This window comes from Loxodonta africana, chromosome 1 (genome assembly GCF_030014295.1).
Source record: "Loxodonta africana isolate mLoxAfr1 chromosome 1, mLoxAfr1.hap2, whole genome shotgun sequence".
In the NCBI taxonomy this organism is placed as follows: domain Eukaryota; kingdom Metazoa; phylum Chordata; class Mammalia; order Proboscidea; family Elephantidae; genus Loxodonta; species Loxodonta africana.
Genome location: NC_087342.1, coordinates 225287417 through 225307353, shown reverse-complemented (window position 1 = coordinate 225307353; position 19937 = coordinate 225287417). Strand labels below are relative to the sequence as shown.

Genomic DNA, 19937 nt, shown 5'->3' with positions numbered 1-19937 from the left:
TCGAGGTGTCTCTGCAGGAAGGAGGTCCAGGAGACAGTGTGGGCAGCAGAGAGTAAGAGCATGCAAAAAGTCAGGAGAATGAATAGAGTTATCTCCCATGGTTTCTTCAAGATATAATCATCTGAAACTCAGCACAGATATGAAGCTTTTATTTCAGCAAAACCAAACTACTTCTTGTCTCATGCTGTTTGCTAAGCACAGAATTTATGCCTCCACTTTAAAAAGAGAGAGAGTCTTCCTAGACATCATCTCATTATAGCAGCTGACACAGAAGCCCAGCCATCACCCACCAGCATTTCTGGGCACTGATGCATCTGGCTGAAGGGAGATTTCTGGCCTCTGTGGTTGATTCCGGAATTATCATAATCTCACTCCCCAGAGGTCTCAGCTGCTGAAGTGGATTAGTGCACAAGCCTTCAGCATCTCTGGAGAGCAGAGTTCAAATCCTGAGCTTAGGTCATAAGTAAAGATGAAGGGCCTGGTCTCATGGTTTATCATCCTTTGGGGAGCAGAAAAGGGCACAGCTAGTTATGATGATTAATCTTGTTCCCGAGAAGCACAGCCAGCAATGTGGTGAATTGATCCTCATCCAGAAAAACTGGTAACAGCCCACAGGCTGCCAACTCTCTGAATTCCCTCTGGGCTCTTTCGAACACAACGTGAATTTTTTTTTTTTTTTCCAAAAGAAATCACAGTGTGACTATTTGCTTCCTGGCAGAGAGAAGCATGTTATTTTGCAGAGGTGCCCATTTGGGCTCCAGTAATTTAAATGGAGATAAAATAGTCTGCAGTTATCAGCATATTATGAAAAGAGGGACCAATCGGCTCTCTTGCCTTCTGTCTTGACAGGTGTATTTCTACTGGATTTGCCGGGATGCAAAGGCTTTTGAGTGGTTTGCTGATCTCTTACTCTCGCTGGAAACACAAATGAGTGAGAGAGGAAAAGCTCACTTCCTGAGTTATCATATATATCTTACTGGCTGGGATGAAAATCAGGTATTGATAAGACTCTGAGTATAAGCAGTATTACCTAACTCGTCTAATAGAAGCAAAGAGCAAAAAGAAGAGGAAGCATTTCAATAATGAGCTATATAGTTGTTTGGTAGCGTGAAAGAATTACTATATGTTCTTAAAAAGGAAAGGAGAATAAAATAAAACCAGATGAGAAAGAACCATTCAAATCGTAGTGATAAAAGAACCTTCAGTTAACTTGCCAAGGAATAGAAAAGAAAGAGTCTGGTTAATGGATGACAATCCCAGATTTGGAGATCCAAGATAAACTATGTCATTAAAAGTTGCATTTGTCATTTTAAGAGTGACATCAAGCAAATGATATTTACTGGCTATATCATCTTCTTACACCCCTAATTGGTTCTAGTCCTCTGCTTGGAGCTGTTCAGAGTTAAATAGAGCAAGTTTCTAGGTGTTTGTATTCAAAATTGTGTATTGTAAGGTGTGTGAGTTTCCACAGAGAATACTATGAATACATGATTTATATACAGATTTCCTTTTTTTTTAAGGAGTTCCTATAAATTGTGTGCATGTATTTTTATTCACCCAGGATCAAGACAGTCTTGTTTTAGTGGGTGTTTTGCAGTGTGCTGTATTAGTGAAATACTAAGGTTGAGCTTACCAAAAATAATGTAGACCAAAATATTGCTTTATGGTAGTATTTTAATGTTGATAATATTGATTGATGACTATTACATTTTAATCCTCAAATATGGGAGTTACCATTGAAGTGATTACTAGGTTTTTAGAGGAGCCCTGGTGCGCAGTGGTTAAAGCGCTCAGCCGCTAAGATAAAGGAAGGCAGTTCGAACCAACCAGCCGCTGCAAGGGAGAAATATGTGGCAGTCTGCTTCAGTAAAGATTTACAGTCTTGGAAACCCTACTGGGCAGTTCTACTCCATCCTATAGGGTCTCTTTGAGTTGGAATGGACTCAAAGGCAATGGGTTTGGTTTTCCGATTGGCATGTATATTCTAATCAGTAGTCTGTAGCAGCTACTATTGATGTTTACTTTTAAGGAAAGTGTGTTAGAGTTAAGGAGACTTGCATTATCATTAAATTTACAAATGAATGCTCACACTCAAGCATGGGCTTGCTCTCTCTCTCTCTCTCCCTCTCTCTGTTTCTCTCTCTCCTGGCTCTCTCTCTTTCTCACTGGCCCTATAAAACATCCCTGTAAATTGACTCTGTGTAAATTGAATCTGTGCTTCTCAAATGAATAAGACCGTACTTGAAATTCTGTAGCTAAATGAATTTTTATGGTCTTATTTGCAGTCCTCCTTAAATATCTTATTCCTCTGGGATAATCTGAAATATAGGTTTCTTGGGAACTAGGCTTCAAACATCTTAATGAATTTAATAGTGTTAATTATGTTTTCTAAACAAACACTTTCTTTATTCAAATGGGATTTTTGACTAATGATCCATTTGGTGAAGGGTAGACACAGCCCTTGTCTTTTGCTTGCTGGAACCACACTTGCTCTGCTGCCCCTAAAGTGAATTGATCCCAAGTGTCTATGCAAGCATTCCCAGTCTTTTGGGAGTTGTGAGACAGGCTTTGTTTGATTTTGTGATGATATAACCCTACCCCATCCCATTTCCACCACTTTCAAAAGCACTTTATAAAATATACTTTTCCTTTTCTGGAATACGAGTAAATTGAAATAAATGTGTTCTTAAAATTTTGCCATGACTACTGGAAATAATTTAAAAAAAAAAAAAAAAAAACCAGTGCCATCGAGTCAATTCCGACTCATATCGACCCTATAGGACAGAGTAGAGCTGCCCCGTAGAGTTTCCAAGGAGCGCCTGGTGGATTTGAACTGCCGACCCTTGGGTTAGCCACTGTAGCTTTAGATTCCCAAATTTTAGGCAAGATATCACCAATCTAAACATTAAGGAAAAAAAAATAATTGGTGCATTCTGTCAGTAAGGAATCAAGAGACTGTTAGAAATAACCAGTTGTTTCACTGAATTTGACAACCTCAAAGTGGCAGAATGACAAGAACAGAAGGAACAGATGGAAGAAGTAGTGTGAAGGGCAAATCAGCAGGCTTTGGAGAGTAATCGAACTTTGGAATGAGAAATATGGAACAAATGTAATTCCAAATGTTTGTGCATCGTGACTGGTAGATTGGTAGTACCACTCACATAAGTAGGGAAGGCCCTTTTTCTACTAAATAAATGGTCAGACTTCTTAGCAAGTAGTGTAAGGCCCTTTCTAGCCTGTTCCCAACTCACTTGTTCTAGTCTACCAGCCGTGTTTTTCCAAACTACCCATATCCTCCCATCATGCCATGTACTTCCACACTTCCTTGTCTTTACTCTCTTTGCTTCTGTTTCTAGTAGAGAAGGATCATGGTCTTGTTCATGGTGTTGTAGTTGTACACCTGGTTTCCCCCTCCATTAGATTACTGCTTTGTCACAAAGCCCAGACATCATCTCTTTCCTCTTTTTCCCACTGAGTTCATAGTTCACTGTCTGCCTACGGTAGTCACTCAAGAATGGTGCATGGAAGTAAATTGACGTCATGACTAATTGGAGAAGTCAGATGACTCAATTTTAGCTATGATAATCAATTTGATGTAACAGTAACAATTCCACATTAAATATGTTATGGGGAGTTTAAGGTGCAGGAATATACTCAAGCAGGAAGATGAGAGCTTGGAAGAAAAAGAAAGTTTGGATTCATCTTTGTAGATTATGCTAATTGGGGCGATGGAAATGGAAAGTCTTTGAGGAGTAGAGGTCCAAAGCTGGTGCGGAGAGCTGAGACTAGAACATTGGAAAGCAGATACGTTTTGAGATAGGAGAATATGATAAGAAAAAAAGTCTGTTTCCTCCTTGAATCAAAAGAATGTCAGAGATGAATAAAAGAAGTAAGATTTTATAATGCAAATAGAACCAAGAAGAAGCAGTGTTCAGCATCTGGCAGAGAAGCCAAGGAGAATGAGGCCTGAGAGGGCCGTTAGATTTGATAATTAGACAAAAGTAAGTTGATTGGTGCCCTTGTCTCTGCATCCTTCCTCTGCCCACAGCTGAAACCAGCTTACTACATAGTACCAATCCATCCTTAAATTGACCAAAGGGTTGTGGGGGTACAACGCTGCCAGTCTAATCTGGAGGCTGGTACAACTCTGACTTTGAGTTCCATTTCTGCCAATTTCCAAGACTCAATCCTCATCTACCAACTCAGTTCTTATTCCTGAACCCTTGTCTCATGCTTCATGCTTCAGTAACTATCCTGATAACCTTGGCAAAGAAGAGTCCTACCCTATACTTTTTTTCCCACCAATTGTAGCCCTGCTATCTAGGGTCAAGCCTCCCTGATGGCAACTTCCATGTGGCCTGGATTTTTGAGATTCCAGTCTGCCATGGTGTACTGGCCTGTAAGTGTACTCCCATTATTTTCTGTGGAGCTTCCCTCACCCTGGCTGCTTTCCTAGACTGGAGAGAAGGCCAGCCAGGGAGGTCAAGCTTGCAGCAGGGACTGGGACAGGAGTTGGGTCCCCAGGGTTGTCACCCAAACTGGCAGGAGGAAAGAGTCAGAGGATGGGAGAACACTGAACACCAAAGGGTCGAACTCGTGAGCTTAAGAGCTGTTGATGGATCTAGTGATCAGCCCAGGAAACACAAATCCCAGAAGGTGAGAAGCAAGATACATGTCAGAGTCCAGCAGGGCCTGAAATTAGTGGCAGCAACTTAAAAAATATCATTAGGGACCAATATGCCAAGACTCTTACTTATTGCCTGCTAGTTACATGATGCCTCCCTGGGTTCATTTGCTTAATTCAAAGGCACAAAGCTCCAACCACACCTCTCACTGTGCTCTAGCCCCCATGTGCTGTCTGCCAGATGAAACATCCTCCCAGCACTGCAACCAGACAGGACACCTCATACGACTTCAACCTGGTAGGCAGGTTAGATAGTAAGACCCAGCTTCTTCCCGACATCCACATCTCTTTAATCTGGAAATGCCCTTCTCAAATCCCCAAGATTTAATACTCAGTGTGGGACAGCAAATGGAGATTCATTCTGAAAATTTTGGCAGAAATAAAGGAAGTTGTTCAGCGCTTGCTTTCCCATAACCGTATTTACTGTATTACGCTCTTCATCTTTTACAAAAAATTCTAGGCTGATATAATTGCATTCCTACTATGTGTAAGGTGCTTCGTTCCAGTAGGGCCCAAGACAGGATACAAAGATACATGAGATATGATGTCTGCCCTAAAGTGCAGAATCTGTGATATCCGAGAATAACGATAAGCATTTCCAGCCCCACAGAGAACATCTTTGCATTAGATCTACAAATGCGTATGATCACTTCATCCTTTACTGAGTAGAAGGTGCTTATTTTTTTGCCAAATGTCGTCTGATTCCACAATTTTTACTTTAGGCTATTCACATAGCTTTACATTGGGATGAAAATACTGACGTGATCACGGGCTTAAAGCAAAAAACATTCTATGGAAGACCCAACTGGAACAACGAGTTCAGACAGATAGCCTATAATCATCCCAGGTAAGGCAAGCTTTCTTTCCTCTACCTGCTCTGAGCCTCTCTGGAGAAATGGAAGTTGCTACAGAAATGGAAGGGTCCTAACTGTTTAATCTGCAGTACTGGGCCTCTCGTTTAGAGATAAAACATCTACCTTAGAAAAGATGGCCTTTGGATATTTCAGGAACCACAAACGGTTTGACTGGCTTTCAGCCTCTGACAATTATTGATTAAGCTGAAATTTTTTTAACTTAACTTCGATTTCAAGATGATATTTCTAGAACTACATGTGTCTTCAAGAAATCTTTTTGGTGGATACAGTTGAACTCTAATTATCCAACTGGAGAATTCACTTATGCCCAACTATAAACTGTAGCTAGCATGTCTAGTGAAAGCAGACAGAAAATGTCTAATACCAAACAGGGTATTTTTAGGATGGTGGTTAAGAACCCAGGAACTGGAGCCCCGTGCCTGGATATAAATCCTGGTGGTGCCATTATCGACGGTTGACCTTGGGCAGGTTATTTAACCTTTCGCTGACTCAGTCTTCTCCTCTGTAAACTGCAGATAACAATAGTGCTGCTCTCCTTGGGTTGTGTGAGGGTTGAATCAGTTCTTACAATTCAAATGTCTAAAACAGTGCTTTGCGTGGAATGGGTACTCAGTAAATGTTAGCTGTTATTATTACTGTTACCATTATCATCATTAATATTATTATCGTCATTATATAATACATTTCAGTGTGGCTCTAGGTCCACAAGATGGGAGTGAATAGTCCCCAGACTGCATCTCCTGTTCTGGAGGTTGCTGGATGTATGATCTCAGACAAAGTAACTTAGTTCAGTTTTACTTTCCCCACCATAAAGTATGGGTGATAATATTTACTCACAGTTATCATCATAACTTAAAATATACAGTAAGTTGAAGAACTTGGTAAAGGGTAAGGCACTAATCAGTTATCATTGTTATTATATGTCCCCTAAATCACTCTTTTCCCTTGTTTCCCTGAAAAATGAAGAAACCCTCAACGAGACAAATGGATCCACTAGCCACAACACTGGGATGAAATATACCAATTATCATAAAGATGGCAGAGGCCTAGGCAATGTTTCATTCTGCTGTACATAAAGGTTGCCCTGAGTCAGAGCTGACTTGACAGCAACTGACAACAACTAACAAAATCAGTCTTTGTTTTTAACCCCCAAAATCTACAGCTCTTGCAAGTCAACAATTCTTAATATTGTCTGCTTATAAAGAACAATTTCATGTTTGCGGAAAGATTAGAAGGAAGTGAAGGGAGTATACCACGTGGGCAACTGGGGAAGAGCGAAGGGTTGTACATGCCAAGGCCCTGAGGCAGGGACACTGTTCCTGGTATGATCCAGAAGGACAGTGAGGCTGGAACAGAGGGGCTGCAAGGGAGAGCAGCAGGAAAAGGAGTTGGAGAACTAGCAAGGGGACAGCTACAGACGAGTGAGAAGGGAAGCCACTTAAAGACTTGAGAAGAAGAGTGACATGGTCTGTCCTGTGTATAACTGAATAACTCGGGCTGCGTGAGAGAAGAGGTTGTAAGGTCCTAGGGCCGAAGCAGAGGGGCCAGTCAGGAGAGAAGTGGTGGTTGTGGCTGGGATTAGGGTGGCAGCAGTAGAGACGGTAGGAACTGGTTGGATTCTGAATATTTTCTTAAGGTGGAGCTGACATGGTTGGCTGATGGATTGGATGAGAAGCATGGCCTGAGCTGGAATGGAGCTCCATTTACTAACATGGCAAGGACTGTTGGAGGGGCAGGTGGGCAAGTGGTGTGATACCAGGAGTTCGGGCTTTTGACCTGTTCAGCTTGAGATACCTGTTATACATCCAAGTGAAGATATCCAGCAGGCAGATGGATATATAAATTAGGAGTTGAGGGGAGAAGTTCGGACTGGAGATTCACACTTGAGAGTTGTTAGCTCAGGGACTGGCAAACCCAGGCACCACTCCCTGAAACCTACTTGCTCCATTTTGCCTCTGACTCTGGTAGACACTTTGCATAGACTCCACTTCTGGTGCTCCACCTCCTCACCAGACATGTGCTTTGAACCTTCCCTGGCTTCTGGAGTTTCAGAATCTGGCTCTCTCTGCTCCGTACTCAACCCCTAGTTCTGACACCCAGATCCCCAACCTCTTCTGAGCCTTTACAGCTACCACCCCACATCCCGCACCCATCCTGTACTGGTCCAGGGACACAGGCTGGGTAATTCTGTCTGCAGTTTACTTGAAGAGATTGTAGGTAGAAAACTAACAGCATGGCATAAGTGCATAATGTTACAATTATGGGATTTTCATTGCTGTATTCTCCTTTTGGAAAAAGAAAAAATCATTGGATACCTATTTTATACTCCATTTTAATCATCATGGAACGCATTTTCCCACTTTGCAGGCTTTTGGTGAGCAAGGGGATGGATTCTGTTGCTTTGTTTGCAGTTGATTTTCGTAATTACGTCAGCTGTTTATAGAAACACAAGTATAGTTTTAAAAAAATAGTCAAGGGATGTTTTAAGTTCTTATAGGTAGCACCACTGTGTTAGGATTGTCCCTTATTGACATGGCACCTTCTATTTATTATCCTTATTACACATGAAGTTTGCAGCCCAGTGGGGAAGGTCTTTCAAACCAAACCATTTATTGTCTCCCTTCCCTCTGAAAGGTAGGAGCCAGAAACGTGGAGTATTGAGAGATGGAGGGTACAGCAGCGCTTGATAAAACTCTGCCCAGAAAATTATGTTGTGCAGTGCTGAGAAGGGAGTCTGCCCGATTTTGGCAGGGAATGAGGCATAGGGAACAGTTGTAAGATAGGGATATTATATAGCTGTCACTTTTCCTGCTGCCCTTGTAAGGAGTGGTTCATTTCTTCTCAGAAACCATAGTCAAAAAGTTCAGCATACAGATGTACTTACAGCCCAGCACAGGGTAATTTTCAGCACAGCAGCTATGTCTTTGGCTGGGTTCTCTAGAGAAGTAAAACCAGTAAAGTGTATAAATATATAGAGAGAGTGATTTATCTCAAGGAAATAGCTCACATGGTTGTAGAGGCTGGAACATCCCAAGACCCTGGGTCAGGCTGGAGGCTATTCCTTATTCGTGTAGCCTCAGGGGCTGGCAAACCCAAGATCAGCAGGTCAGACAGCAGGGCTCTTGGTCACAGGCTGCAAAGACGGATGAATCCCAAGACTGGCAGGCAAGACCATAGGTAAGCTGCTAGCTCAAGTCCCAAGAACTGGAGGTCAGATGAACAGGAGCCAGCTGCATTATCCACAGAGAATAAAACCTCATGAGCCTTGCTAGAAAGTCCACCTGTATTGGATGCAGGCCACACCCCCAAGGAAACTTCCTCAACTGATTGGCTAATCACAGCAGGTTCCATCATGGAGGTGATCACATTATATCAGATCTCATCATGGAGGTGATCACATCATCATATGACTGCCAAACTACATCATAACTACCAAACCACTGAGAATCATGGCCCAACCAAGTTGAGACACAACCTTAATGATCACAAGCTCTGTAAACTTTTCTCCCTCAAGGTCCCTTCTTCTCTTCCAGGGTAGAGGCCCCAAGGTTTGGATGTCACTGAACTAAACCTCTATGGCTTACTTCCTAGCTCCAAATTTTAACATACTGTTGTTGTTAGCTGCCATTGAGCTGGCCCCTGACTCATGGAGACCCCATGCACAACTGGATCAGACCATTGTGATCCACAGGTTTTAAGTGACTGATTTTTGGAAGTAGATGGCCAGGCTTTTCTTCCTAGTCCATCTTAAATTAGAAGCTTCACTGAAACCTGTTCATCAACAAAGCAACACGCAAGCTTCCAGTGACAGACAGATGGTAGCTGCACATGAGGTACACTGGCCAGGAACCCAACCCAGGCTTCCTACATGGAAGGAGAGAATCCTACCACTGAACCAGCACTACTCTCAATTTTAACATAACATACCTTTAATAGCCTTAGCCTCTAGAACATGGAAAGCCTGTTATATAGCTTCAAGCATCAATGTAATTAATCCTAGACACATGCAGGCAAAGGTCACTAATTGTTTTATCCCTGGAATGTCAAATCTCTGAGAAGAGACAAGTCACCAAAGAAGACTTAGCACCACCTTCCAAAAGACTTTCAAAATGACCCCCTGAAAATGATTTTGTTTCTGCTGTGTAAAAAGAAGATTTATGTTTAATGAAGCTTTTAATGAAGAAATCTCAGAACGAGAATGCCAATAAAATCTAATTTTTAAACAAGAAAATCTAATATTGAGAAGTATTTCAATATCCTGGCCTTTGTCCAGATATAAATGAAAACACAATCCAATTACTGTTCTGCACAAAGGACAAAGTAACATTAATTTTCCTCAAGATGGTTATTAAGGAGATAAACAGTATGTTTTCCCCTTATTATGTCAAGGATATATTTGTTCCCAAGCCTACTTGGCAACTCTTACAAGACAGGTCGGGCCTGTCATTAGCTCATATCTTTTGGCAAAGATTGGTCAGAAGGAATTGGCGGATTTGCTAGTGGCCTCTGAAAAGGTTCTTTGTTCTTGAGGGTCTTTGAAGTAGGCTCTCAGCCATTTCCATTCATCAGCGAGAAGCCAAGGATTCTGAGGACTTACTCTTTTCAAAAACATTTACCTGTTCACTCAAAGCTGGAGTTTGCTCTTGTTCTAAGAAGGAGTTAACTAAAAAAGAATAAAGGGAAGAGAGGCAAAAACATTTTTCATAGAACATGAAAAAACAGCCCCCAAAATAAAGCTTGAAGGGAAGCCGATCAAAGAGGAGAGTGCACGCTATAAAGGAACCGGAAAATTGCAAAAATAACAGTAAGAGGGAAGCAAATCGATGGACAGCAAAATGAATACAAATCAGGAAAGGAGAAGAAAAAATTAAAAATAGATTAAAGACTGAAAGTAGAAAATAGGAAAGAGGATTCTGTCGTTTTTGCTTGCACTTAATTTTGGTAATTCTATCAGCAGTTTTACAAAAGCACAAGTATAGTTGCTTTGTTTTGCTTTGTTTTGTTTTGTTTTGAATGATCAACGGATAGGAGATGTATAGAAAGTAAGCCTCTTATTGAAATGCCCCAGCTTATACGGATGTGGCAATTGTTGCATAGTGCTAAAGTAAGACAAGCCCAGAAAAGTACTCTAAACACAAAAACAATGAAAACCATTCTCCTAATTAAAGTATAGTGGGCTAATTAAATGCATACATTTACAGCCATGTCTTACTCATCTATAGAAATGGGCGTCTTATAGAAAAGTGGAAGGTGTAGTTCATTTTTTTGTAAACTTTCTCAATATGTTCCCAAGCTTTAGACAACTGTTCAGAAAGCAGGGAATTGTTTCCAAGAAGGTAGACAGAATGAAGATAAATAGACCTTTGTCACTTCCAGCCACTTTTTGGATAAACATACATGGAACATATACTCAACCTTCTGGATTTGTGGATTAGTTGTTTTTTAATTCATTAAGTAGAGTGATTTTCCATAGGATTTCTATCTTTTATCTTCTACTTTAGAGAGCATTTGTAGTTTGCCAGTTTTGACTTATCTACTAATAACAACTCCACGCCTCATAGGTGTAAAACTTGAAATGATTAATTACCATAAAAACTGAAAATTAGGCCATTTTTTTATAAGTTCAGTAGAGGGGTGTATGTATGTGGGTGTGTTTATGTTAAAAGAAAAAAAAATAAAGAGAAGGGTTGCTACCATTAATTAGAACAGTTCACCCCAATGATTTTAAAAAAGTGCTGATTTACCATACGCAATGGGGGCTCCTAGTCCATATTGCATGGATATTCTTTAGCCCACCCATTGTTTTCAGAAATGTAAAAATACCTTTAGACTAAGTTGAGTAACTGGGTCCATCTGGATCCACATTTGCTGTGGGCACACCCTTCAGTTCTCATTTGTACATGCATATGTGCAAAATGCTTTTAAATGATTTTTTTTAATTAGCATTCTGATTATAACAGACAGAGCCCTGTATCTAACGAGATATTCTAAATCTTCATTCTAAATGTTCATGTCTAAAATATCCAGGATACTCAAAAAAAGACTTAAATGGAAGTCTGACCCATGAGAAATTATAACTTCATGAGAGAAATAAAGCCAGCATACTCTTATGACTGGGATATTATTTGCATATTTAAATAGTACCCTTCCACTGGAGGGTACCCAGGCCTCTGGGTATAGTCAAGTGATGTTTCTATGAACATTATTGGCATTACTCTATTTGCAGTGGGGGGTTTATCACTATTCTGCTAAGGTTTCTTTGATGCGATTACTTATCAAATTGTTAATTACCGCAAATACGAGGATATTTATGTATGACATACAGAAGCCAAACCCACTGCTGTTGAGTCGATTCCGACTTCTAGTGACCCTATAGGACAGAGTAGAACTGCTCCATAGGGTTTCCAAGGCTGTAAATCTTTACTGAAGCAGACTACCACATCTTTCTCCCATGGAGAGGTTGGTAGGTTCTAGCCACCAACTTTTCGGTTAGCATACGAGCATTTTAACCACTGCACTACCAGGGCTCCTTATTTATATATGAAACCAAAACACCAAACCAAACTTGTTGCTGTTGAGTTGATTCCGACTCATAGGGACCCTATAGGACAAAGTAGAACTGCCCCATAGGGTTTCCAAGGACAGGCTGGTGGATTTGAACTGCCCATCTTTTGGTCTGCAGCTGTAGTATGAAGGGGTATATATTTTAGTGTTTTATGGGAGGGTGTCTTAGTTTTTTAGTGCTGCTGTAACAGGACCAGTCCCTGGAGAAGGACATCATGCTTGATAAAGTAGAGGGTCAGCAAAAGAGAGGAAGCCCCTTGATGAGATGGATTGACACGGTGGCTGCAGCAATGGGCTGAAACATAGCAACGATTGTGAGGGTGGTACAGGACTGGGCAGTGTTTAGTTCTGTCGCCACGAGTAGGAAAGAGTGTGAGAAGGACGAAGCCCAGAGTCCTAGCAATACACCTGTGGCTGCCAGAGATGATGGAGCTGGTGGGAACTGGGCAGAAATGCCGTAACAGTGAACGTTGATAGGGACTTCTATGGTCATTGATAGGGACATCTGTAACTCCCAAAGTACAACTGAGTAATTGGGACAAAGAGGAGAGTACCATAGACCAGCTGCTACAAATCTTTTGGGACACGGGGTAAGCAGAAAAAAAAAAAAAAAAAAACTGGCCAACACAATTATTATCTGTGGATCTGAAAAAGAAGGTGTTGCACACAATATAATTCTGTGATGAGTCATTTGGAGACATTTCTAATGAAAAACGTCCACTAGGAAGGATTAACCACAACTGGTGTCCGTTGTCTGATTCTGAGGCTTTTGCTTGTAGTTGTCTTCTTTCTGAGCCCCCATAAATCCGAGGGAAGCTTCTGTTTATCGATTTTATTTGCAGAATGCACCCGGGGCATAAAGTAATTTGATTTTTTAAAAATGGGGTTTAGGGTCTGCCCCTACAGGGTTATAACTTACCAAGCATAAAAGCCAAGACATAAAAACACACACACAATTTAAAGAGAGAAGGCTCAAGGCAGCAGAACCTGGGCCTCCAGCGAGGTGATGGGATTACTCCCAGGCGTGCCCATGCGCCCTTATGTCTGCTGGGCTCAAACCTCCCGGTGGGTGATATTTTGGATGTTTTTCATGCATGGCACCACTGAACTGTTTTGAAAAATGCATCAACCCCACAGAGAACAGCACCATGGTTATTTAGCAAATATAGAGGAGAGAGGAGTATTCTCTTTGTTGGTTGTCAAAGCTAGAGAGAATGCTGCTAACATACTTAACCATCTTTGCAGCTTGTGTAAAAGGCGTCCTTGCCTCATGAAAGCCAGCAGCCCAGACTGATCAATGCCGCTAACGTCGTCCTGTCTAGCTCCTCACGCGTCTGCACAGCTCTGCAGCACGCAGGCTGTAAACAGAAGAATGATGTCCTGTGTTTTTATTCTTTTTTCGCAGAGTCTTTTTTTAATTCTAAGCCATCTTGGGTAATTAAACTTTATTGAGGAACTTTGTTTTTTTTTTCTTTACCAACCCCATTAGGGGTCTATAGCACTTGCTGATTGTCTCATAAAAGAAGGAACAAAAAAAGCTGCAGCATCTCTGCCTTAACCACTTCGTGAGGTTTTTCAGTCTGTGGCCACAGTGTGCATTCATGCCGAGAAAGCTCTGTCCTTGAAATCCTGATTGCAAGGAGGGAAGTAAAGCAGGCAAAAGAATGCCACGTGTGTGGTGAGTGGCACACAGAGAGCCAGGGAAGGGCTGGCTGTGCTGCCTGAGTACAAGGTAGAGAATGAACAGCCTTGGTGAGGCATTTCGGTGATCACATAACCATGAGTTATGGGTCCTAAGTAGGCAAAAGGGCATACTTCGCTGTGCACTGTCATTACCACAACTTCAAAAGAGGAAGGGTAGTTGTGCACACCTGGGGGACGCCAGTGGCACACCTGGTAGCCATCAATCAGAGTCCTTTGAGAGGGAGTCTTAAAGCAGAGCTTCGAAAGGCATCATCAGATCCTACAAACAGTTAGTGCGGCTGCAGATAATAGTCTTAGCCTATTGGGAGTGGGCCAATGGGCAATCTCTTTGGGGACACCTACTCTAATGGGAAAATATCATCACCCATCACAACATCTTTGAAAATAGATGCAAAGATATCTCTGGGCCCCAGATGCAAACAAAGCTGGGACACCTCACTGGGAAGCATTTTAGCTGTCCCTCTAAGGCCATGTAAAATAGTCCAGAGCTCAAAACATACTGCTGGTTCAGTGAGTCTGTAATCTTCTCTGGCCTAACACCACGTATCACATCTTCTGTTCAGCTTCATGAAGCAGGTAGACCAGCAGACCTCATGTGGAATAATAATGTAAGTTAAGCGTCACTGAGAACTCACTATGTACTAAACATGGGGCCGAGAGCCATACCGCAAGGTCTTATCTGCTCCTCCCAGAGATTCTGTGAGCCGGATACTATAATTCTTCCCATTGTATATGAGGACCTTTGAGAAGTAACATGCTCAAAGTTACCTGGCAACAAAGCAATAGAACCAACTGCACTCTTAACCATTGCCTCATATCACCACCATAAACACCTGAGAATTGCTTCATTAAGGTAAAAATCTTAATTTCTGGAAAAGTATTTTGTGGAATTTAGCTACGGGAACACTATCTTTAGAACCATCCATTTCTATCATGGGTATTATGGTCCTGGAGCAGTCTGTATTGTTTCCTTTAAAAATCCTGTGCATAATTAAAATTTGAATATGAAAATGGCAGAGAACCATGTTGATACATAAGCTAAGCAGAACTAGGCTCTATAGGTACTTACCAACAAAAGCCAGGTATGGGTGAAAAAGGCAACGAAGGCCCCAGGGTGGGATGAGCAGTGTGTGCTCAACTACTAACCTAAAGGTTGGCAGTTCAAACCCGCCCAGTGGTACCACAGAAGAAAGGCCTGGTGATCTCCTTCCATAAAGATTATAGTCCTGAAAGTCCTGTGGAGCTCGGCTCTACTCTGTGACGCATGAGGTCGCCATGAGGCAGAGTCTTCTCAGAGGCAACAGGTTTCGGTTTTTGGTAGTGGGTTTGCCCCAAAGTCTGAAGAATTTCTCCAAGACAGTGTTTCTCAAAGTGTGGTTCACAAGACTGTTTCAGAATCACCAGGGGCCCTTGTTACAAATGCAGTCCTCGGATGTGAGCCTGGGAACCTACCTTTGAACAACCTGCCCATGTGATTTGATGAACAGCAAGGTTTGAGAACATTTGACAGAGAAGAAGTAACTCAGTTTGCGCCAGAGTTTGGGAAAGTGCTACAAGGAATAACATTCGAGATGAGGGAAGACGTGTTGTTGCTGTTGTTAGGGGCCGTCGAGTCGGTTCCGACTCATAGCAACCCTGTGCACAACAGAATGAAACACTGCCCGGTCCTGCGCCATCCTTACAATCGTTCCTATGCTTGAGCTCATTGTTGCAGCCACTGTGTCAGTCCACCTCGTTGAGGGTCTTCCTCTTTTCCACTCACCCTGTACTCTGCCAAGCATGATGTCCTTCTCCAGGGACTCATCCCTCCTGACAACATGTCCAAAGTATGTAAGACGCAGTCTCGCCATCCTTGCTTCTAAGGGGCATTCTGGTTGTACTTCCTCCAAGACAGATTTGTTCGTTCTTTTGGCAGTCCATGGTATATTCAATATTCTTCGCCAACACCACAATTCAAAGGCGTCAACTCTTCTTCAGTCTTCCTTATTCATTGTCCAGCTTTCACTTGCATATGATGCGACTGAAAATACCATGGCTTGGATCAGGCGCACCTTAGTCTTCAGGGTGACGTCTTTGCTCTTCAACACTTTGAAGAGGTCCTTTGCAGCAGATTTGCCCAATGCAATGCGTCTTTTGATTTCTTGACTGTTGCTTCCATGGCTGTTGGTTGTGGATCCAAGTAAAATGAAATCCTTGACAACTTCAATCTTTTCTCCGTTTATCATGGTGTTGCTCATTCGTCCAGCTCTGAGGATTTTTGTTTTCTTTATGTTGAGGTGTAATCCATACCGAAGGCTGTGGTTCTTGATCTTCATTAGTAAGGGCTTCAAGTCCTCTTCACTTTCAGCAAGCAAGGTTGTATCATCTGCATAACACAGGTTGTTAATGAGTATTCCTCCAATCTTGATGCCCAACTCTCCTTCATATAGTCCAGTTTCTCGTATTATTTGTTCAGCATACAGATTAAATAGGTATGGTGAAAGAATACAACCCTGACGCACACCTTTCCTGACTTTAAACCAATCAGTATCCCCTTGTTCTGTCCCAACAACTGCCTCTTGATCTATTTAAAGGTTCCTCATGAGCACAATTAAGTGTTCTGGAATTCCCATTCTTCACAGTGTTATCCATAGTTTGTTATGATCCACACAGTCAAATGCCTTTGCATAATCAATAAAACACAGGTAAACATCCTTCTGGTATTCTCTGCTTTCAGCCAAGATCCATCTAACATCAGCAATGATACCCCTGGTTCAATGTCCTCTTCTGAAACCGGCCTGAATTTCTGGCAGTTTCCTGTCGATATACTGCTGTAGAGGGTTTTGAATGATCTTCAGCAGAATTTTGCTTGCGTGTGATATTAATGATATTGTTCTGTAATTTCCACATTCGGTTGGATCACCTTTCTTGGGAATAGGCATAAATATGGATCTCTTCCAATCAGTTGGCCAGGAAGCTGTCTTCCGTATTTCTTGGCATTAGACGAGTGAGCACCTCCAGCGCTGCATCTGTTTGTTGAAACATCTCAATTGATATTCCATCAATTCCTGGAGCCTTGTTTTATGCCAGTGCCTTCAGAGCAGCTTGGACTTCTTCCTTCTGTACCATCGGTTCCTGATCATAGGCCATCTCTTGAAATGGTTGGATATCAACTAATTCTTTTTGGTATAATGACTCTGTGCATTCCTTCCATCTTCTTTTGATGCTTCCTGCGTCATTTAATATTTTCCCCATGGAATCCTTCACTATTGCAACTCAAGCCTCGAATTTTTTTCTTCAGTTCTTTCAGCTCGAGAAACGCCGAGCATGTTCTTGCCTTTTGGTTTTCTATCTCCAGCTCTATGCACATGTCATTATAATACTTTACTTTGTCTTCTCGAGTCACCCTTTGAAATCTTCTGTTCAGTTCTTTTACTTCATCGATTCTTCCTTTTGCTTTAGCTGCTTGATGCTCAAGAGCAAGTTTCAGAGTCTCCTCTGACATCCACCTTGGTCTTTTCTTTCTTTCCTGTCTTTTCAGTGACCTCTTGCTTTCTTCATGGATGATGTCCTTGATGTCATTCCACAACTCGTCTGGTCTTCAGTCACTAGTATTCAGTGCGTCAAATCTATTCATTTTTATCAGCTGCTGCAGTCTGAAATTGATCAAACAGGCAATCAAGATGCATTGATTATTACTGGCGATTGGAATGCGAAAGTTGGAAACAAAGAAGAAGGATCAGTAGTTGGAAAATATGGCCTTGGTGATAGAAACAATGCTGGAGATCAGATGATAGAATTTTGCAAGACCAACGACTTCTTCATTGCAAATACCTTCTTTCACCAACATAGACGGCGGCTATACACATGGACCTCGCCAGATGGAACACACAGAAATCAAATTGACTACATCTGTGGAAAGAGACGATAGAAAAGCTCAATATCATCAGTCAGAACAAGGCCAGGGGCCGACTGTGGAACAGACCATCAATTGCTCATATGCAAGTTCAAGCTGAAACTGAAGAAAATCAGAGCAAGTCCACGAGAGCCAAAATACGACCTTGAGTACATCCCACCTGAATTTAGAGGGAAGACGTGGTCTCTGTAATTCCCTGTAGAGACTGGCCCACCCCAGCCTCCAGAGACAGCCTGCGCCACCGCACACAGGTGGTGCTTTATATATAAACAGAGCTTGGAGCCAGGGTCACAAGGGATTTGAGAAGCCCCTAGACAATCACTATATGCAAATACACCTCCTCGACACAGTTTTCTGAGATATCATGATTGCAGACAATTGCATTTGGGTGACTACATTTTCAGCCTTGTTTTGCTTTTGTGTTTTTTCTTTCCATCTCTTTCTTTGGCCTTTTTAAAAAAATGAATGTAATTCTAAGAGGAGAAATAAACTGAGTTGCTATTACTTTAGCATATATTTTATTTTCTATAAAAAGGCAGGGCTGAAGCAGATATTATTAGTCAAAAACCCTTTTGAATGCATTAGCTCATTTTGCTTTCGAAAGGACATACAATGTAGTTTTTATTATCTGTTTTACACATGCGGAGACTAAGGTCCGGTGTTTTGCCCAAGGCCACAGGGTTACTAAGCAGCAGAACCATTTCTTCATTCCTTCAACAAGCATGTACTGACTGAGTACTGCATGCTAGATACTGGGTGCTGGGATTACAGCAATGAGTAAGACAGGCCAGGTTCCTGCTCTCAGGGAGCTTACATTCTAGTCACAGATACAAGAGGATCTAACCATGGTCATTTGACCCAAAGTCCAGGTTACATCACTGCCATAATTCCCTCCACAGTCACACGGCCCCTTGCAGCCTCCATCTTCCTGGATCCACCTGCCCATGCAACTAAGGGTACCACAGGACTCTGGGGACCCGGATGAGAGAAAATGGTGCTGAAAGTAGAGAAAGAAAATCTAAGGAGAGAGGAAAAAGGTGGAGCAAAAAAACAAAACAAAACAAGAAAACCCCAGCCATTCCTTCACTGATTTTATAATTCGGCTTTAGTTTCTGCTCACCTTGCTCCATGTAACACTTTCCTTTTCTTACCCCTATTGCAGCAGCAGCATCGGTGTGTTCTTCTGTGGACCCAAGGATCTCTCAAAGACACTTCAAAAGATGTGCCGCTTGTATTCATCAGCTGACCCCAGGGGTGTCCAATTTTATTACAACAAAGAAAGCTTCTAGACTGTTTAGACAAAGCCCAGGTATTGTGTAGGTGGCTACTATCATATAGGCCAGGAGTTGGAAAACTTTTTTCTGTAAAGGGCCAGATAATAAATATTTTAGGCTTTGGGGGTCCTACGATCTCGGTCACAACTAATACATCCGTGGTCCCTATCCCCGTAAAACCTACTAAAAATTCAAGATGCGTACAATGATTCATAACAACAAACAGGCACTACTTTGCAATGTGTATCAAAACATTATTATTATTATTACTGTATTAGTATGTTAAAGATGTTTTAGTGTATCTAGAAGTATTTCTTTAATTTTTTTATGCGTAGAAAGATACACTATATACTAACGCAAACATTTAACTAACTGATTTAAGATACAGACTGTACCTAACTATTCTGACTTGTGTACAAATTCAACTTAAAGACCAATTTAGGAACAGAACTCATCCATAATCTAAGGACTATATAACATGGTGTTCACACGACATCCCAATCCCATACAGTGGATGTTAAGCAGTTCATGATTGTACTCAACTCTTCAAAAGCAGCCACAAGCATTATGTAAATGAGTGGCTGTGTCCCAATAAAACTTTATTTATAGACAATAAAATAGACTTTCATAAAATTTTCATGAGTTGTGAAATACCCTTTTGTTTTTTTTCAATGATTTAAAAATGTGAAAATCATTCTTAGCTCATGGGCCATACAAAAATAGGCAGCAGGCCTGTGGGATGTAGTTTTCGGACCCCCGACATAGTCATCTTTTCCCAAACTGGTAATCGTACTTAATTTCACATCCAACATGTAGACTCACTCATTGCTGCTTGGCTTGTTGTCTCCTTTAGAAGTCATTTCAAATTTTCATCACCTTGATGGCAAAGACATCTGCCTTATACCCAAATCTAACCTTTTCTGCTTTATACTTAAGCCCCT

The 19937-nt window shown here is 41.6% G+C and overlaps 1 protein-coding gene across 1 annotated transcript in view; it reads left to right on the top strand.

Moving 5' to 3' along the window:
* NOX3 (NADPH oxidase 3) overlaps positions 1-19192 on the top strand; it is a 65126-nt gene extending 45934 nt beyond the window's left edge. The window contains exons 11-13 of the mRNA XM_064292613.1: positions 850-996; positions 5407-5531; positions 18885-19192. Coding sequence (XP_064148683.1) covers positions 850-996; positions 5407-5531; positions 18885-19011 — 399 coding nt within the window. The 3' untranslated portion in view covers positions 19012-19192. The remainder of the gene's footprint in view (positions 1-849; positions 997-5406; positions 5532-18884) is intronic.
* The last annotated feature ends 745 nt before the right edge of the window (positions 19193-19937 follow it).